This window comes from Emiliania huxleyi (assembly GCF_000372725.1).
Source record: "Emiliania huxleyi CCMP1516 chromosome Unknown EMIHUscaffold_185, whole genome shotgun sequence".
Taxonomy (NCBI): Eukaryota; Haptophyta; order Isochrysidales; family Noelaerhabdaceae; genus Emiliania; species Emiliania huxleyi.
In genome coordinates, this window is record NW_005200738.1 from 130,042 (window position 1) to 149,763 (window position 19,722).

The window sequence follows — 19,722 nt, forward strand, 5'->3', positions numbered from 1 at the left end:
GGGGGCAATCAAAAACCCCCCCACTTTTTTTGCCGGGGGGGGGGGGGGGGTCTGGACACCCCAAGCACGAGCGCCACCTCTTTGGGGGGCGGGGGGGGCATGTGTACTATGGCAGAAGGTACCTGTCTGGGACCAAGTGAAAACCTGAGCGCTAGCTGAAACGCCCCTGAAACTCATCGCGCAACCATGGTAGAACACAGTTTTGTCCCTTTTTGTGTTTTTTTCTTCGCGATACCCGATACCCTACGGGTGCGCTCCCGGAGGCAAGGCAAGGGCAGGTCATTAACTAATGAGTTTTGGAAATAGTTATCAGTTTCAAAACCCCAAAAAGTTAACTACTTGAGTTTCAAAACATGTAGTTAACTACCAGTTAACTAGGTCCTCTCAATATGGATGGCTTAAGGGAGTTCTTGTGTTCGGCGTTTTGCGCCTGCGGACAGCTGCGGTATGCTCACCCCGGCCGACTCTCAAACAAGGGGTTGTCGACGCGATTGCAGAGCAAAAAGGCAAATTTCACTCACAGTTTATCGGAGTCCATCATAAGAACGGCATTATAGGCGAGAGACAGGCAAACGCTGGTTGAAAAGCGAGCAGTTTGAGCTCGTCACGAGCGTCCCAAACCCTATATGATTTTGATTAGAAGGTGATTTGGATGATCGAAAAGGGTAGTTAACGGGCAGTAACAGTTTCAAAACTGGTAGCTATGTAATTACTTGGGTTTCAAAACTGCTTGTTAGTGGTTGTTAATCCAGTTAACTAGTTAACTAGTTCTTCCATGCCCTGGCCTTGCCCGGAGCGGAGGGTCGGGAAAACTTTTCAGACAACCCTCCGGTCGTGATGATCTTCTGTCCTCCCCGAAACGTCTATTTCGCCGACGCCCTGCGGGCGGCGAGAGATTCTCGATTTTTGCCCACTACTCAGTCATGACCTGATCTTAGAACCATCGCTCTCCCACTTGTAGGGTTATTTTGGGTAGCAATGTGATGTGGTCGCGGCCAGTGCATGCACACACTAAGGGATCTCGTACTGGCGCCTGCCCAGCAGGATGGATTCAAACGAGACCCTCAAGCCCACATACGGTGCGCAATCGCGTGATTTGCTTGCGGCACGTCTCCTGAAAGAAGGAGCATGCGCGAAAACGAGGTTGCTGGCAGACCTGCACATACTGGCGCACATCACTCGCATACAGGCATCCTACCACGTGGCGACAGAATCTCTTGTCCTTGAAAAAGGAATCGTAACTCGGAAACGTGCCAGCAACATGTAACGCGTGCAGGTCAGAGTAGTCAATGTGCTGCGAACAGCCGGACAATGTTGCTGCTTCTTGGATGAAACTTCGGTACTGGGGTACCACACTGTTCTTGGCACGCGACGAGTGTTGCATGTCCTTTGCAATCATTGCCTCGTGGTCGCCTAGCCTGTAAGGATCCAGCTGCTCCACGAATTGCGCAAGAGGGGGACACGATTGCTCTGACGCCTCAGGGGCGATCATTTCGAGGGGGATGACCAGCATATGTTTCATTCCTATGTAGTCGGACTGAGGGAGCATGTGCCCATCTCCAGGATACGTGTTGTTAGATGCTGCAAATCGTGTCAAAGCGTTGACATACTCATAGAATGTTGCACTTCCCTCGACCGATGGATGGCGCTCTCCCAAGCAACCCTGTCGATCTAGACCACGCCCAACACATGCAGTCGCCAGCTCGTCGCTCCGATTAGCCCATGAGGTCTTCAGATGTGTGCCCATAACATGCATGAAGGACGAAACGGCGCGGTCCAACGGGTTGCGCACGAGTCCAATGCACTGAATCGGATGGGCGCATGCCTCCCTGACGTCTTGCGGGGTCGTTAGGATAGGGTGGGCAGGTGGGCGCACCACAGCTGCGCTCCTAACCATCTCGTCAGCCTCGGCTTTATCACCGCGGAAGACGCGAGCAACGTGGAGATCTGAGCCCGCCCTGCCCTCGCTCAGTGCTTACCCCTCCTTTCCAGTGTCTCCCCCCCCTGCCCTCTGCCTGAGGGAGGGTGTATTAGAGGATGTAGGAGTGTAGAGCGCTGTAGAGCTGTAGAGATGTAGAGCGCTGGAGAGCGCTGTAGAGCTGTAGAGCTCTACATCCGGCGCGGGACAGAGCGATGCAGATGTAGAGCGATGTAGAGGCGCTCTACAACGTGAAATCTCTACAACAAACTCTACATCATAAGCGGCGAACGAGGCACGGTCGCTCTCCGACATGAGGCGCGTTGCACTTGCCAGTGCTGCCCTGGCCTTCTGTCTGCCCGCCCAATGGGTGGCAGGTGCCTCTGCTGCTGTGGCATGCCTCACGGCTGCGACTGGCCGGCGCCTCGGCGCGTCAGCTCGGCTCGGCGTAGCGATCGTGGCCAGCGCAACTCGCCTGGACTCAACGCTCAGGGCTCAGCCAGAGGAGCTCCCGCACGCGCTGGCGCGAGGCATGGCGCATGCAACGCGCAGCAATGCTCGCCTCGCCTCGCGCAAATGCGACCGTCCTCGCAGCCGACAGTCCACCGCCTGCTAAAGTGTAAAGAAGCACTGCGACGAATGCGGCACCGGCGACGCATGGCAGGCTGGTCATGACGCAGTCATAGGGTGTTGTGTGCCGTCAGAGTGACTCTCTGTGTGTCAGGGATAGTCAGGGCCGTCCATCAGAGCTCCAGCAAGCTCGGAGACACCCCACTAGTGCGGCTCGACCTCTTTGAGTCACTGCCTTCCCGGCGGGTTTGCTGTAGAGCCTCTACAACAAACTCTACCTACGTACCCCAGGGAACCTAGGCACCTAGCCAAACAAAGTTCTCACTTTCTTTGGCACTGGTGCGTAGGGAGTAGTTCACAGCCAAAGCCCAACTTATCTTTGGCATGGCCTAGTTCACAGCCGAAGTCCAACTTTGGCTCTCCAGGCACCAGGCACATGCGGAGCACGAGAAGTGTATCTTCCCTCTACTCTTGGTCTCTCTCTGCGACGATAAACTGGACAGCAGGCGCGCAAGAGACAGAAAGCCAGGGAACAAAGAGGAGGCAAGTAGGGGGGTGGCTCGTAACTGAGGTTCGCCTTCAGAGACAGCCGCCTCCCCATGTGCCGTCTAGTGCCGAACTTAAGGTAAGGTAGCTTGAGTTAGGGAGCTCTTTTCCTCTTACCAAACTCCTGTTCTAATGTACCTAACTCCTGCTACCCACCTCTCGGTCCAGCCGGACCGGCAGCGGCACACGGGCCCCGCGGCCCGCAGCGCACCACTGAGGGTGGCATCTCCCTCCTACGCTACCCGCACCTACGCTCGAGTACGAGTACCTACGCTAATAAATGCCCTACTCCTCCTCCTCGTCCCCGCTAAGGTGAGCAGCGCAGCAGCAATGCACACCAGCGGATAGAGCGCCGGGACACGTCAGCGCCGGCGAGGGGCCCGTCGGGACCAAAAACGAAATCCCGCGTGCCTAACTGCTGCTACCCCGTACCTAACTCAGTGCAAAGCACCTAACCTAACTCAAGCTACTTTACCTTAAGTTCGGCACTTCACGGTGGTGATTGTTGTTCATAACGATATCCCTACAACCACGATCGATGCGAGGACGCAAGTCCACCAAACTCGGCCATTCCAACGGCCAGACCGCTCGCTTAAGGCTGATTGGCTAGACGAGCGGTCTACCTCCGACAGGGCGGTCCGACAGCGCGTGTGGATCCGGCCCGCCCCGGCGGGTTACGTACGGTTTAGCGCGCCGACAGACCGCCCTCTCCATCACCCTCGCCCAGGGATCTACAATGCTGTCTTAAGGTCCGACAGGTTCGGCACCGGGCACCGCCTCGGTATACAAAATGCGCCTGCGGGCGGACCCTTACAGATCACAGATCACAGTATCTCCAGGAGATACATGCAGATGCGGCCGTCCGCTCGTGAGACATCCGCGTCCCGCCGTTATGTCTCTCACCGCTGTAGCTCAGTGACCGCAACGATCTTCTGATGAACGCACGCGACCTGCTCAGCGGTGCGTGCGGCGGCGGCCTGGCCGTCTTGATCTCGCAGCCCATCGATGTCGTGCGAGTGCAGCTCCAGACAATGCCGGGGAGCAGTAGTGCCGTCGCCACGGCACGCACGCTCGTGCAGCAGCGCGGCATCCTCTCTCTGTGGCGCGGCACAACGCCGCCTCTGCTCGGAGCCGGCCTCCTCATGAGTGTGTTTCGCACCACGCAGCAATCGACAAGCCGCGTATTTGGAGAGGACGGTAGCTTTGTCAAGTTTGCAGCGGCCGGCGCGATCGGCGGCTTGGCTCAGGCGCCCCTCGCGGTGCCCGTCGAACACCTCAAGGTGAGGCTGCAGGTGTGCCAAGCCCAGTGGTGCAGCTGCGGCATCGTTCCCCTCGCGAGGCACATTGTGAGCGTGGCTGGCGTCGGTGCTCTCTGGAGAGGGTGGGCGCCGACAGTGATGCGAGACGTGGTGAGCACGCCGTCCCCTCGCAGCCGACGCGTGACGCGCCTTTCCTCACCAGCCCATCGTCCCCTCGCCGGCGCAGATTGGATTCGGCCTGTTCTTTGGCTGCACCGACTACGTGCTCGCTCGCACCTCCCCCACCGGCCGGCGCGGCGACGCCAGCTTTGTCGCGAGCTTCGCCGCCGGCTGCGGTCTGGGTTGGACCTTCTGGGTGGCGTCCTTCCCGCTCGACGTCATCAAGGCGCGGCTGCAGGGCGACTCGCTGCTCAAGCCAGCCTACACGGGCGTGCTCGACTGCCTGCGGCAGACTGTGCGCGCGGGCGGCGTGGGGACGCTGTTCAACGGCTTTGCGCTGACCGCCATCGGGTTTGCGACGCCAAAGAATGGGGCCAAGCTGCTCGGCTTCGACCTGGTGTCGCGCTGCCTCCCGGTGTGATGGGTGGTGTCGCGCTGGCTCCCGGTGTGATGGAGGCGCTGCTGCGTCCGGTTGGAGGCGCTTCACCCTCTGCGTCCTCTCCGTCACGGAGACGCTGCTGCGTTTTCTCATTCGTGTCGCAAACTGCCCGTGCCCGCGCCAGTCCCAGCGTCACATGTCACATGAGTTTTCTCCGTTTCTCTTCTTCTGCGGCGCTCTTTCTCGCGTGGCAGCCGCGGGGGCGGTGAAGGGGTCCCATGCAGTCGCTGGATGGGGCCACACTGTCATATGTCCCGCCTCTCGGGGTACGGCGCCCTCGGTGTAAAGCGCGTACGCGGTACGGCCAGGTTTCCAACTTTTTCCGGGGTATGGTATGGTAGCCTCGCGGCCCAAAGGGTGGGGGGTATGGTCCTGACCGCCCATCCCCGGTCTCCGGGAGGCTGGGTCTGTCAGCAGGCGGGGGGTATGGTCTCGAGGTGGGTTGCGCGTCGCACCATACCATACCCCGCAGAAAGTCCAAACCGCTGGGCCTAACGCAGCGAGCCGTCTTATTACCAGGTTGCAACCGTAGTCTCGCACTGTGCTGTGAACGCTGCTGGTTGGCGTCGGCTGCGCAACACCGCCCGTCCCCATCCAGGTTGTTGGTTGCTGCCCCAGGTCCTGCACTATGTAGTGCAATGCCCCGTTCCCTGGTCATGCTTGTTCGGGTACGAATACGTGTTTCGTCCGTCCCTGCCTGTGTCCGTCCACGGGGGCGCCTGCTGCCGGGCCCCTGGCGGCCCGCCACGTAGGTGCGACGTGCCGCCGAAAATCGCATCAAACGACGTTCACAGCTCTTCGGCTCGCTCCGCTCGCCGGCCGCCCCCCGCGAGTTGGTTGCTGGCAGCACCCCAGCACCGGGTCCTGATAGCTGCTGGTTGCCGCTCTGTTCGCAGTGTGTGTTGTGTGTATGTCGCTCGCCCTCCAAGGCTCCTCCCGCCGCGCGGTGGAGGCCATGGTTGGCGGCTCTCTCGCCGTCGCTGCCGGCGCGCTCGTGCTGCGCGCGAAACGTGCCGCTCGCTGCCTGAGCGCCGCGACGGCGGCCGTCGAGCCTCCGCCCGAGTCGCTCACCGGGTACAGGGCGGCGGTTTTCAGCCTGAGACCGTCCAGCTTCGGCCATCCCGCCGGCGAGGCCGACGCCCGCGCCATGGCCGACGCCCGGCTCGTCATCGTCGGCGAGATCCACTCGATACCTCCGTGCGTCGAGCTGCAGTGCCGTGCCGCGCTGGCCATGCTCGCGTCGCTCGAGGCGGGCGGGCGCTTGCACGTCGTGCTCGAGCACCTCAACTTTGAGCAGCAGCCGCTGCTCGACGCGTACGCCGCAGGCACGCTCGAGATGGCAGCGCTGCTGGAGCAGTACAGCTTGGGCACGGAGGGGCACGACCTCGCGCCGTATGAGCCGCTGCTCCGCCTCGGGCGCGATCACGGCGCGCTGCAGCTCCACGCGGGCTTCATCCCGCGCAGCTACGCCAAGATTGTCATGCGCGAGTCCAAGGAGGCGGCCATCGAGGCGGCCAGGGCCCAGGGCTACCTCGCCAAAGGCGAGACGCTCGACGGCACCGAGGAGCACTACTCGTTCTTCGAGTCGCTGCTCACGCATCGGCCGCTGCACGCGCAGCCGCCGCTCCCGCCGACGGACAAGTTCCGCCGCATGTTCCCCGCGCAGCTCATCAAAGACGCCGCGATGGCGCACAAGGTGAGCCGGCTGCTCGCTCCGCAGGGCGAAGGCGGGGCGGACAAGGCGCTCGTCGTGTGCGGCGTCGGCCACTCGGGCTACTCGCACGGCGTGCCGGAGCGGATCGAGCGCGCGCTGCCGTGGCTCGCCGGCCGCTCCTTCCGCGTGTGGTGCCTGCAGGTGCCGCCGCCGCCCCTGCTCGACCGCCCGCCTCGCACAGTCCGCGACGCGTGTCCGCTGCGCGTCCCGCAGGCGCACGAGTCCGCCGACCTGCGCGGCGCGGAGCCGGTGCGCGAACTGCTCACCGACGCGTTTGGGGAGTCCGCCTTTGCGGCCGACGTCGCCTCGCGGCCGGCGGAGCTCTGCCTCGCCTTTTCCGAGGCTCCGCCGCCGCCGCCGCCGCCGCCCGCCGCCGAGGGCGGCGACGAGGCGGCCAAGGCGGCGACGGCGGCGGCGTACAACGCCGTCGGCAGCACGGCACACCTGTCTGGGGACGGGCTCAAGGCGAGCCTGGTGATGAGGCGGCTCGGGTACACGCCAGAGCAGGTTGCGTGCGCGGGCGCAGACGCGCCCAACTTCCAGGGCGTCGCGTCGCCGCACACCTTCGCCGCGCTGCAGCCGGGCGAGGCTGTGGTGGACCTCGGGTCCGGCCTCGGCGTCGACTCCTTCATCGCGGCTGCGGCCGTCGGAGAGGCGGGGCGCGTCACCGGCGTCGACATCGCCGCGTCCGAGGTGCGGCACGCCACTGCGCGAGCGCGCGAGCGCAGCCTCGACGGGCGCGTCAGCTTCGTCGTCGGCGACCTCGAGCGGCTCCCGCTGCCCGCGGCCTCGGCCGACGCCGTCATCTCCAACGGCGCGTTTTGCCTCGCTCCGAACAAGCCGAAGGCCTTCGCAGAGGTGTGGCGCGTGCTGCGCCCGGGCGGCCGGTTCGCGATCGCAACCTCTGTCGTGCTGCGCCCGCTCGAGGAGGGGAAGTGGCCGCTCTGCATGCGCATGTTCTCCGAGCTGAGCTCGCTGCAGCCGATCGCGACCAAGGCCGGCTTCGCGCGCGTCGCCATCGACACGTCCGACATGGCGATGGCCTTCGAGCTGGAGGCGCCCGAGGGGGAGGCGCCCGAGTCGTGGGCGTCGTCGGCGTCGAAGCAGCGCAACCAGGTGCACGTCGGCAGCGCCGAGTTCTCGCACCTGCAGGAGCTCGACATGAACTCCATCTGCGGGCGAGTCGTCATCAGCGGGGTCAAGCCGTGAGCGTGTGAAAGCGTGGGACGCACGTAGACGTGTGATGCAGTGAGAGTGCTGCTCGGGGGGGCGTTATTCTGTGCATGTGTTCGAATTATTTTTCTGTGTGCCGGTGTTCACTAGTCCGCGCCACAATGCACAAATAAAAAAGGTCCGACAGGTTCGGCACCGGGCACCGCCTCGGTATACAAAATGCGCCTGCGGGCGGACCCTTACAGATCACAGATCACAAAAAAGCAAGAGAATTACTAGCGTTAGCCGTGTCCGTTTTTCCGTGGCATTGTGGCGCGCGCGGATGTCAGAGATCACGCTGAGCGACAGCCTCTCGTGGTCGGCGCAAAGCTGGCCAGGCTTCGACGCCGTCCCCGCCGAGGACGGCAGCTACACCTTTGTCACCCCTCCACTGACCACTAGCTGCCTTATCGACGCCTGTCTGGATCGGGAGGCGTGCGTCATCCAGGCCGCCGCGCGAGGCAGGGCGGCGAGGGGGGCGGCGCAGCGCCGCGAACAGCAGGCCCACGCATGGCACAAAAGCGCTCGCTTCGCAACCGCTCTCGCGGGTGCTGGGACCGTCCTCGCTGTTATCCTCGCCGGCAGAATGGTCCAAACGAGCGTGCCCGCTTCGGCTCCTCCCTTGCTCCCACCGGCGCCCCCGCCATGCATGCTACTGCTGCCGCCTGACTACGACGCGGTCGACAAAGATGGCGTAGCGATATCTGTCACCTCTAAATTGCTCTCGCACCTATGGGCATGCGTGGCCGCTCTCCTCTTTGCCATTGCCTGGTGTGCGAGCAGTGAGACCGCGATGGAGCCACCTGTGGCAGGCAGTGGCCTTGCATCCGACGGCAGCAGTGGCCTTGCAACCGACAGCAGCTCGGCCGAGACAAAGGCGTTTGTGGCAGACAAGGGCGCTGGAGGGCGTCGCGGCCGAACCAAGTCGGCGATCCTGCCGGAGATTGGCGCGGCGCATGCGGGTGCCTTCCCCACTCCACGCGTCGTGCCGCCAGCGGCCGGCTGCGCGACGCGGGAATCGATCCTCCGGAGCGCACACCTTGCGGCGAGCACTGCGGGGATAGCTGCGCTCTCCTACCCCGCCTTCCGGGCGCACTGCAAAGGGCGCCGCGCTCACGCCGCAGTCAATGGAGGCAGGTGATGCTCAGAGCTAACGACAGCGCATGTCTGTGAATAGGAGCGGCGTGAGCCGTAAGTGTGAGTCGGCGCTGTGGCGCGAGTACAAGGATGCCACGTTGGACGAGAAGCTGCGGCGCGGACGCGGAGCGAGATGCTAGCGAGCCTTGGGATTTCTGAGGCAAGCCTCTGAGGCAAGCCTCAGCAATACCCCCCGGTCGGATTCGCCTTCTCCCCTCCCGGACCCGGTGATGTCTATTGTCGTAGTGAAGACTACAGCGGTTGAGAGAGAGAGAGAGATTTTAGAAAACTCTCTTCCAGCGGTTGCGAATCCTCATTACAGGAGGGAGATCCAACACGCCCCCCACCCTTGCCCGTCGTTTCAACCTGAAGGCCCGATTGCCGCGAGGATGCGGAGCAAAGAAAGAAAGAAAGAAAACAGACAACCCAAGGGAGGGATGGGGAGCAGAAAGAAAGAAAGAAAGAAAACAGCCAAGCCAAACGAGGGATGGGACGAGGACAGGGTCCCCACCTGCACGAGCAGGATTTTGGAAGAACGATGGGGAGCAGAAAGAAAGAAAGAAAGAAAACAGACACGCCAAACGAGGGATGGGACGAGGACAAGGTCCCCACCTGCACGAGCAGGATTTTGGAAGAACGATGGGGAGCAGAAAGAAAGAAAGAAAGAAAACAGACACGCCAAACGAGGGATGGGACGAGGACAAGGTCCCCACCTGCACGCGAGCAGGATTTTGGAAGCAGTCCATCAATTCGCCGTGAGAATTCTTTTGCTTGAGTGTGTCTTACTCGGCGGAGCGGCCTGCAGCTTTGTGCTTCATGTTGCTGCTAGTGGTCGGCTCGGCGCACGGCTTTTCGGTCGCAGGCCCATCGGCTTCGACTCGGCATCGACGCCTGCGCTCGCCGCTCCTCTCCGCTCCGGCCTCGCAGCTTTGCACCGCAGAGGAAACGGTGGACGGCACGCAGCCGCTTGCGAGAATTTCGGTGTGCCAGTACGACCACCTGCACTTTTTCGTCGACAAGCTGCAGCCACTCTCGCACTACAAGGCCATCGAGGACCGGCTGAATGAGTTTGCAAAAGTCAACGCGACCGGCTCCGCCGATGACGTGGGCGCCGCACGCGAGGCGTGGCTCGCGTTGGGCCCATCCGCGGACCCGGCGGCGTTCCAGGTGCACGGCCGCGACCTGGTGGAGCAGATGCTGTATGCCTTTGGCTGGCGCATCACCGCACAGCACGAGGGCCGCGAGACGCGCTCGCTCCTCCTCTCGACAGTCGACCCGCACGGCGCGCGGTTCGTCGTGACGTGCCGCAGCGAGGCTGGCGGCGCCGGCACAGGGCCTTCGCCCACATGCGCCGCGGAGCCGGACCACTTTGCCCGCTCGCACCTCGAGAGGCACATGTCGTCGCACGGCGGCGCGCAGGGGGTCGGCGTGCTCGGCTTCGAGGTGGAGCGGGGCGAGCTGGAGGCTGTGGTCGGGCGGTACGAGGCGCTGCACCCGAAGCTGGTCGCCGGCCCGCCCCTCCTCCACCCGGACGGCACGCGCGTCTTCGAGGCCTTCACCCTCGTCGCCGGGCGAGCCCTCGCCCAGACGGCCCCTTCCCTGACCCTTCTCGGACCCTTCCCGCAGGCCTTCGCCTACTACCAAGGTGAGCCCGGCTCGGAGCCCGACGTCGGCACACGGCTCCGATTTGTGGAGCGGCCAAGCGAGGCGGAGGGTGCGGCGGAGGGTGCGGCGGAGGGCGGGGAGGGCGGGGCGGCTCTCCCGCTGCCCGGGCTCGAGCCGGTGGCTGCTGCCTTCGAGGCGGACGCCGCTCCGGCGTACTGCGACCACTGGGCGAGATGAGGGCCTCGGCCGGCTGGCTGGTCGAGGGGAGGCAGCACCGCCGACCGCCGCGAGCGCGCGCGAGTAGGTGAGCAACGTGCGGTCGCGCGTCGGCTTCCTGCGCACGCTCGAGGAGACGCTCGGCTTCACGCCAAAGGCGGGGGCCTCTCCTGGCAGGCGTGGCGCTGCTCGGGCTCCTTGCCTCGACCCTCCTCGCAGCCCTTGCCGCAGGTCGACTTCAACGCGGGCGTGGTCGCGGCGGGCGAGGCCCAGATCGAGTCCACCGTCACGGGCAACACCTCGCCCCTCCTCACCGCCGACCCGCAGGTGCGGGGTGGTGGCCGGCCCCGCGCCGCGAGGAGACACGTCCAGGACGCGTCCGCGCCTCGTCCCCGCAGGCGGTGCTCACCGACCGCGCCCAAGTCTTTCTGCCGACCAACAACGCGCTGAGCCCGGTGGGGCACGTGCACTGGTACCTCGAGGAGATCGGGCAGGGCGTGCAGCACGTCGCGTCGCGCGTCGCCTCGCTGCCCGCCTACGTGCAGCGCGCCAACCGGATGCGCGCCGTCACCGGCGAGGGAGTCACCTTCCTCAACATCCCGCGCACGTACTACGGGCTGCTCGAGCCGGAGTCGCTCGTGAGCGTCGACACGGAGCTGCGGCGCGACGGCTGCCCCTCCGGCCTCGCCGAGCCGCTCGCGCTTGAGCTCGTCGCCGCGTTGCGCGCCGCAGGCCCTCCTCGCGCCACGCATGTGGGGCGAGCTGCAGGGGGCACTGTCCGTGACACGTCCACGCCCGTGCCCCGCACAGGCCTCCTCGACGCGGCGGGCGCGCTCAGCCTCGACGCCGACGCGGCGGCCATCGACGCGGCGCTTGGCGGCGTGGTTGGCTACCGTGACGCACCGGCGGCGACGCGGGAGATGGTTGGGCGAGTGGTGTGCCGCAGCGTGTACGTCAACCTGTGGAAGCTGCTCGGGCCTCAGCTCTCCGAGGCGACCTACCTGAGCATCGTGCGCAACCAGATTCTGATCGACGTGCAGGGTGAAGTCGGGTGGGGTGGGCGCGGGGGCGGGCGCGGGGGGCTCGGCAGCTCACGCGCGCCTGCCCCGAGCAGGCGAGGACGTGCTGCTGCAGATCTTCACGAGCGTGGTGCTGCAGCGAGAGCCCGGCACCGAGGCGCCCTTCCTCGAGTTCATACAGCGCGTCTGCGCAGAGTGCAGCGGCGCGGGCGGCGCGCCCCAGCCGATCCGCCCCGGCTGCGGCGGCTTCGGGATCCGCAACTTTTTGACCCTCTTCCTCTCCATCGAGGTGTGGCGGCGGCCGCCTCTCTCCCTCGCGAGGCTGGCTCCCGGCGCGCCGACGACCGAACCCCCTCTGCGCTCCTTCGCCCGCAGGTGAGCAAGGCGATGCTCGACAGCGAGCGGGCGGCCGAGCAGGGGCGCGACGCGGAGGCGGCCTTCCACCAGCGGCGCGTGAGGCTCTTCACCGACCAGCTCGTCGAGGCCAACCCGGTCCTCACAGAGATCTCCGACTGCATGACGGCCGAGGGGAGGGCCCTCGACGCGGGCGATGCGGACGCGGCGGCGGAGTGGGGGCGGCGCAAGGACAGAGCAAACCTCGCGCTGGCCGAGTGCTCGCAAAAGTACAATCGGCTGATGGGCGAGTTGCGAGAGGAGGGGTGGGGCGACTCCGACAGCGCGGCGTAGGCTCTTGTGCTTCCAGTAGATCAATGATGGCTCGTCTTTCCGTTGCGGGGTGTGTGGAAAGACCTAAATATCTTTCCCATCGAGATAGTCGCCGGTTAGTCGACACACGACACAGCGGAGCTCCACGCACACGCAGATCGCAGTCACACAAACAAAAACTGCTCACTCCACACTCGTGGAGAGGAGCGTGCGTCTGTGCGAGTGGGAGGCGGGAATAGGTCGAAAGAGATAGTCGGGAAAATGAGCGTATCCTCGAAACACAATAACTCACATCATATTCACATAACTTGTGCACACCCACACGCGTCGTTACAGTATGTGCCGGCTAGGAGTCCGAGTGCCTTGCGGCAATGCACAAGGAGTAACCTCCACGATCTCGCGAGACCATCGCCCCCGGTAAAGAGCACTCCTAACTGCGCGAGTCCGCACACGCTAGGCAAGGGACCGGCCGCCGCTGATTTTCTCCCTCTGCACACCTGCTCGCAATACCTCCAACACGTGCAAGCTCTGCCGGTACGCAGAGGAAGTTGCGGCAGCCCTTGTTTCCGCAGGTCTCGCGCACCTCGTGCATCGTGTAGTTGAAGCTGTGAATGAAGAGCTTCAGCTGCCGGAAGGCGCGCCTCTCGCTAGGTTTATCACTAGGGAAGGCCTCCGCCGTGAACAAGGGGCGAGTCTGCGAAAGGGTGCGCTGCATACCGCGAAGGATGCTCAGCTCGTGGCCCTCTGCATCAAAGTGGGCGAACGCCAGCGCTTGCCCGCGCTCGAGCAGCAGACTGTCCACGGAATGTGCCGTGATGTTGTTACGCCTGCGTCCGAACGTTGGCTGCAGGTCCGACCCAGTCACTTGAGAGAGCACGCCGGCGCGAAACTCGCGGCCGAGCGGATACGAGAGCGCGCCGCTGCTCTCGGACAGCACTCCCCGTAGAATGACTGCGTTTTGAAGCCCGGCGGTCAGCTCGAGAGCGCGCTTCACATTCACACGTGTGGGCTCTACGCCCACGACCGTGTGCCGCCGAAACTCACGAGCCAGCATCGCAGTGCTCGATCCGTCGTTGGCTCCCGCGTCGAGGATCATGCCCGATGGTGGCATGTACGCCGATAGCAGTCGGATGCACTCCCACAGCAGTGGTTCGAGCCCGCTCATAGAGGTAGCGGTTGTTGGCTCGTTGGCCAGGGCGCCCGGCGCCCGGGGGGTTGGCCAACAGAGAGGTGAAAAAAGAATTTTAAACCGAGCCCCCTCGCACAACACTGGGCACGGGACTGGCGCGCACTGGCACTAACACAGGTGAAAAGAATTTGGGGCCAATTCTTTCCGCCGCCGCGCCCACGCTTCCCTAACCTGGCCCCTGATCTGCGCAGACGGGAGACGGCGCGCTCTGCCGCAGACAGAGCAGCGGCCGCCCAGGCGGTCGCTGCTCCGCCCGTCCGAATCCGTCCGTCCGCGCGTGCCGCTGCCGCCGCCACCGCCGCTCCACCCGGTCCCCGTGTGTCGTGAGAGTAATGCTTTGTGCAGATGGCAGTGATGGCACCGGCGTGTGTGTGAATTGTCACTTGAGCCTCTATCTAGTGGTTAGTGATTTTTTAAAGAAAGAAAGAAAACAGACAACCCAGGCAGGGATGGGAGGACGGCACGCCGCCACCACACAGGGATTTAAGGAGAGGGGTGTGATGCGCTAGCCGTCGCCCACCCTTGGGCGTCCGCCTCTTCCTATCTCTCTTCGCAGTCTCTCGCCGATTCTCGCTGCAACCTTCATGCCACCTCGCGGTCGTCCCACTCTCTTCGTTCTCTCTCTTGAGTCTTGTCGCTTCTTCCTCTGTCGCGTCGCTCTCCTCTGCCTCGTTCTGCGACGGCGCCGCCGCCTGCCGCTCCCTTGCTCTCGCTTCTTCTCCCGCCTTTCGTCGCAGCTCTGCCCTCCTCGCGGCATATTTTGGCCCCCCTCGCGAGTTTATCGAGCTCTCCTCGCGCAAGACGACTCTTCTGACGCCCACTCCGATCATTTGCCGCCAAGTCATGTCGTTGCTCAGCCAGCTCAGGTCCACTCTCTCTTCGAACACTTGTACCTCCACAGATGATGTTGGCGCTGGGGTCCCCTTCGGGTGCCTCGTGACAGCTGAGAGACGACGGGATTACCACTGGTGTTTCGTCCTCCTCGGAAACTTCTTCCCCGGCTTCCTCCCGTTCGGCTCTACGTTCAGCACGTTCAGCGTGGCTCACCCTCCATGCCTTGAACAGGCGCGTTATCCATCCTATATTCTTCTCTCTCTCCTCTGCCCGTGCCTTGGTCTTGTCGTTGTTTCGCACCCATGTCTGTATGGCAATCGAGGCTGCCTTCCCCACTACCTGTAGTTCTCTCGTCACCTCTCCTGCGAGCTCCCCTCTCTTTCTTTCGGGTATGGAGTCCGTGAGTGCGGGCAGCGTGCAGGCAATCACGGGCGCTATTTTGTCGTACTCCTCTTCGGCGAGCGCTCCAAATCTAGACCCCATTGCCTTTAAGGAGGCTGCCCTCGCTCGTCTCAGGAATATAGCTTTGTCTTTTGAGTCAGGCGCCGCCCGTTCGACTCTTGCTGTCGCCCTCGCCGTGTGTTTGTCAAGCTTCCGCATGAAGTAACGCGCCTCTTGGAGCACTTGGAGTGCAGTTGGTAGCCTCACATCCAGGGCCGGGGAGCTAAGAAGCACACCCAGCGGGCCGGATGATCGGGATCGGGTTACGAGATAGAGAGCCCTCTAGCCCTGGGGGGTGCGCGTTCGCAGGGCCATAACACGGGTCTCCGAGGGTTGGTTCTGCGCTTTGGCGTTTGGGTTTCCCCTAGCTGCGGAACGCCCCCTCTACTCGGAGCTAGTAAGCACGTAATACGGGAATACTCTCCTTAGCCCCGCGTGTACCAGGTTTCCCCTTAACTGCAGCACGCCCCCTCTACTCGGAGCTAGTGATACGGGAATACGTACCGCCCCCACGGAATACTGTACTCGAAGATAACACGAGAATGCACACACGCCTATAAGAAACAGCGAGGTAAAGTTCGGCGGCTATGATAAACCGAAATTCCTCTTCTTTATTTCCAGCCGCATTTGCCGCTCAGTAGGTGCGCCAACGACGCCTGTGGTGGCTCACTGTCTTCTTGTGTCCAATCGTCCCAGTCTCTCCGTTCCCCGATTCTCCTCCTTGCCTCGCGCGCCTCTTTTGCGGCCTCATCCCTAGCCGCCTTGCACGCTCTGCATCCCCAAAACGCACTCGTGGCGGGGCCCCTGATTCAGTGCTGGCGATTTACTGGTAAATGAGTGGTATTTACCACTTATTTGATTCTCCTAGGGAGTGGTATGGTATGGGCAGAGAGTGGTATGGTAAATTACGAAACTCCGTGGAATCATCAAATTTTCGGGATCTGAGCCGAGTCTGAGGCTGGTTTGCGGCCAAATTCAGCCAAATTGGCAAAATACCGGGTATTTTGCGGGTATACCTGGGAAAACCCGGGTATACCTGGAAAATACCGGGTATTTTGCCGATTTTCCCGATTTTTGTCAGATTTTGCCTCAGAAGTCGTGGTAAATCTTACCACGCGCACCATTTGATTGTTTTGGCCGTAGAGTGTTTGATTGTTCTGGGGGCTACACCAGTAAATCGCCAGCACTGCCCTGATTCCCCGTTTCTTTTCCCCCTCTAGAATACGCCTGTGGTGTGCCCCGTGTGCCACCCCGACCTGTTGTCTCACCCTGGCCCCCAAGATCGTTTTGGTCGTCACGTTGTGACCCCCGACGTCGTCAAATGTCGCTCGTCTGTCCTTCCCCCCATTCTCATCTGGCAATCTCATCTTATTGTCCCATCGGTGTTTGAGGCTGGCTACGGCCACCTTCGCTCCACAGCCGTCCCCGCCACCCCTGCCGTGTGTGATCCCGGCCTCACTGTCTTTCGGAATTGTTCGCACACCCACTCGTCCTTGCGTGGCAAAAGAAAGAAAGAAAATAGCCACCCAAGGCAGGGATGGGAGGACGGCACGCCGCCACCACACAGAGATTTTAAGGAGAGGGGTGTGATGCGCTAGCCGTCGCCCACCCTTGGGCGTCCGCCTCTTCCTATCTCTCTTCGCAGTCTCTCGCCGCTTCTCACTGCAACCTTCATGCCACCTCGCGGTCGTCCCACTCTCGTCGTTCTCTCTCTTGTCGCTTCTTCCTCTGTCGCGTCGCTCTCCTCTGCCTCGTTCTGCGACGGCGCCGCCGCCTGCCGCTCCCTTGCTCTCGCTTCTTCTCCCGCCTTTCGGCGCAACTCTGCCCTCCTCGCGGCATATTTTGGCCCCTCGCGAGTTTATCGAGCTCTCCTCGCGCAAGGACGACTCTTCTGCGTGAAAAAGAAAGAAAGAAAGGAAACGGACACGAAAAGAAAGAAAACAGACAACCCAAGGGAGGGATGGGAGGACGGCAACGGACACGCCGAGAGTGAGTGCGCCGATAAAATTCTTTGCGCAGTCCCGCACGTGCGCGGCGAGTGTCGCCAAGCGGGCATTTGCGCGGCTCCCGCACGGTCACTCGATGCCGTCTGCCAGGGACGTCAACAGAGCCTGGCCGCTCGGTACGGCCTGCGAGTTCAAGTGGGGTGACAAGTGGCACCGCGCCATCTCGAATGGCGTCGTCGGCGGTCGCCTCGAGTTGAAGGAGGTGCGCGAGCGAGCAGTGACGCCGCTGCCGCTGCAGGAGGCTGCACGCTCCGTTGTGGCCAAGGGCACGCACCTTGAGTGGACGCTCAAGGATGAGCGCAAGATTGGAGCGCCGGTGGCGGCGAAGCGGGAGCTAGCGCCCGTGCCTTCCGAGCCGGTGAAGGCAGCCAAGCGTGAGCCGCCAGCGGAGACCAGCGCCTCGGACGCGCAGCCCGAGGGCAGCTCGCACGCGCAGCCCGAGGCCGGCTCGCGCAAGCAGCCGAAAGCCAGCTCGCGCAAGCAGCCTGCTCCAGAGGTCAGCGAGTCCGCACCCAAGCGGGCGCGCAAGCAGCCCGCGGCAGCTCCTCCGGCTTCGCGCCCGGCGTGCATCAGCCTGCTGACTGGCCGCCCGCTGGCGCCCAGCGACGCAGAGTTGCGGGTGTGGGAGTCGCCAGCTGGTGGCAAAGCTGCCGCGCTCCGCGGGCGGGAGCTCGACTGCCTCCGCCTCATCGGCTCTGTCCACCTCTCCTTCGAGGTCAAGCCCGACGCGCCCGGGAACCTGGCCGAGGCGCTCGGCGTCCACAGCGAGAAGCCGCGCATGCGCCGCCCGCGAAAGAGGTGGTACACCGCGAAGAGAAACTGCAGCAGCGCGGACCTGCCCTACGTGAGCACCGAGCCGTGGTGCGAGCTGACGGGAGAGCTGGCGGGGCGCGGGACGGTCTCGGTCAACCAGCTGATCGAGCTCGTTGTCGGCGGCCAGCTGGTTCCCGACCTGCTGCCCGGCGGCGCCGACGACGACTGCCGCGACCCCATGGCGGTGCTCGACGCGCTGCAGTACTTGCTCAAGCCCGACACCTCGCCGTTGGGCTACGGCTGCCCGCTACTGCACGCGGCGATCGAGCCGCCCGCCTCGCTCGGCGCGGTGAGCAGCGCAAAGGCTCGCGGCAAGCAGGCGCAGGGCTGCAGCCAGCGGCTCAAGCTGTCGTGCGACGTCTACGCGACGCGCCTGCTCTTCTGCTGGACCGCATGCGGCCAGTTCCAGACGCTGCTCCAGCACTTGCGAGGCAGCGCCATCGTGTCGCTGGACGCGCTTCCCTCGCACCCGCCGGCCTTCTACTCGGTCGGCGGCGCGGCCGCCGGGCCCTTCACGCTGCAGGGCGTGCTCAAGAGCTGCGAACACACCGGGTACCGCGCGGCGGAGCAGCCGGCCGGCATCAAGATGAGGCTCAAGCTGTACCAGGCGCACGCCCTCGCTTGGATGCTCGACATGGAGGACCGCGCCAAGCTGCCGCGAGGGCTCAACGGGCTCTTCTGGCAGGAGCGCGCGTTTGGCGACGGCCGCGGCTCCTACCACTACTCCCCCGCGCTCGCCGAGCTGCGGCTGGAGGCGCCGCCCCTTATGTGGGGCGGGCTGCTCTGCGAGGAGATGGGGCTGGGCAAGACGCTCGAGGTTGCGTCGCTCGTCGTCGCGTCGCTGCCCAGCCTGCCGCGCGAGGCGGCGGCTGGCAAGGCCGCGTCGCGCGCCACGCTGATCATCGTTCCGCCCGCGCTACTCTCGCAGTGGCTGGTCGAGCTCGCAAAGGCGCGCGGCGCGCGCCGCCCCCCCCCGCATTGCTCTCTCCGCCCGCTGAAACGCCCGCTGCCGCTTTCTGCCGAGGACAGGCGACCGACTCGCTGTCCGTGCTCAAGCTCGACGAGGAGCGCGCGCTCACTGCGAAGGCGGCGGAGCTCGCGAGGCACGATGTGGTGCTCACGACGTACCAGCAGCTGCTCCAGAGCAAACCGCTGCTGGCGGCGGTGGCGTGGGCGCGCGTCGTGCTCGACGAGATGCAGGAGGTAGCGCAGGCCACCTCGGAGCTGGCGGTGTCGTGCGAGGCGCTGCACGCGCCGCGCAGGTGGATGGTGAGTGGCACGCCGCTCAGCAGCTCCATCGACGACCTCAAGGGCGAGCTGGCGTTCCTCCGGATCACGCCGTTGTGCGCCGCGCCCCGCCTTCGGTCTGCCTTGTGCGGTAGTGGCGGCGACCTCTCCTCACCGCCCCTCCCTCCCTCCGGCAGCGGCGCCAACCACGAGGACGGCTTCTGGGAGCACAACATCGGCAGGCCGTACAAGCAGCAGGAGGAGAGCGCGCTCGACGCTCTTCGCGTGCTCCTGCGCGCGCTCATGATGCGCCACTCAAAAAGCGGGCAGCGCGTGCTCGGCAGCGGTGCCGCGCTGCTCGACTTGCCGCCGCGGAGCGACGAAGTGGTGGCGGTGCCGCTCGAGAGCTCGCAGCTGGCTGTGTACGCGTACCTCGAGGCGCTCGTGACGCAGCATTTGCGCCAGAGCCGCGCGCTGCGCACGATGGGCGACGCCCACTCGAGGCAGGAGCGCGCGCGCAGCCAGAACCTCGTCAGCAAGGGCTTGCGGCTGCTCAACGAGGCTTGCCTCTCGACATCGCTGATAGCGGGCGGCGACGGCTGCTCGTCGCAGCTCCCGGACATCAACGACATCGAACGCGAGCTCCAGCTGAGCGAGAGCGACCAGCAAGGCGCCACGCTGCGCAGCGGCAACGCCCTCGCGCCGCTCGACCTCGATGGTTTCGACGACCAGATGAAGCGGATGACGCCAGA

At 63.9% G+C, this 19,722-nt stretch overlaps 3 protein-coding genes across 3 annotated transcripts; 2 read left to right on the forward strand and 1 right to left on the reverse strand.

Moving 5' to 3' along the window:
- Positions 1-3,969: 3,969 nt before the first annotated feature.
- Positions 3,970-5,177, forward strand: EMIHUDRAFT_232837 (mitochondrial carrier family; the record flags this gene model as incomplete). Its single annotated transcript, XM_005782860.1, has 3 exons — positions 3,970-4,443; positions 4,520-4,867; positions 5,016-5,177. The coding sequence occupies 3 exons, from the start codon at positions 3,970-3,972 to the stop codon at positions 5,175-5,177; spliced, it is 984 nt and encodes a 327-aa protein (XP_005782917.1).
- Positions 5,178-5,690: 513 nt separating this feature from the next.
- EMIHUDRAFT_456566 (hypothetical protein) lies at positions 5,691-7,945 on the forward strand. Its single transcript, XM_005782861.1, has 3 exons — positions 5,691-6,746; positions 6,819-6,905; positions 7,071-7,945. Exons 1-3 carry the CDS (start codon positions 5,802-5,804, stop codon positions 7,812-7,814), a joined length of 1,776 nt encoding a protein of 591 aa, XP_005782918.1. The 5' UTR covers positions 5,691-5,801; the 3' UTR covers positions 7,815-7,945.
- Positions 7,946-12,576: 4,631 nt separating this feature from the next.
- EMIHUDRAFT_232841 (hypothetical protein) lies at positions 12,577-13,625 on the reverse strand (the record flags this gene model as incomplete). Its single annotated transcript, XM_005782862.1, has 3 exons — positions 12,577-12,601; positions 12,848-12,890; positions 12,971-13,625. 3 exons carry the CDS (start codon positions 13,623-13,625, stop codon positions 12,577-12,579), a joined length of 723 nt encoding a protein of 240 aa, XP_005782919.1.
- Positions 13,626-19,722: the final 6,097 nt, after the last annotated feature.

Coding starts and splice junctions, on each gene's coding strand:
- EMIHUDRAFT_456566 (XM_005782861.1), top strand. CDS start 5,802: ATGTCGCTCGCCCTCCAAGGCTCCTCCCGCCGCGCGGTGGAGGCCATG. Junction 6,747..6,818: donor TCCGCGTGTGGTGCCTGCAG/GTGCCGCCGCCG, acceptor CGCGTCCCGCAG/GCGCACGAGTCCGCCGACCT. Junction 6,906..7,070: donor AGTCCGCCTTTGCGGCCGAC/GTCGCCTCGCGG, acceptor GACGGGCTCAAG/GCGAGCCTGGTGATGAGGCG.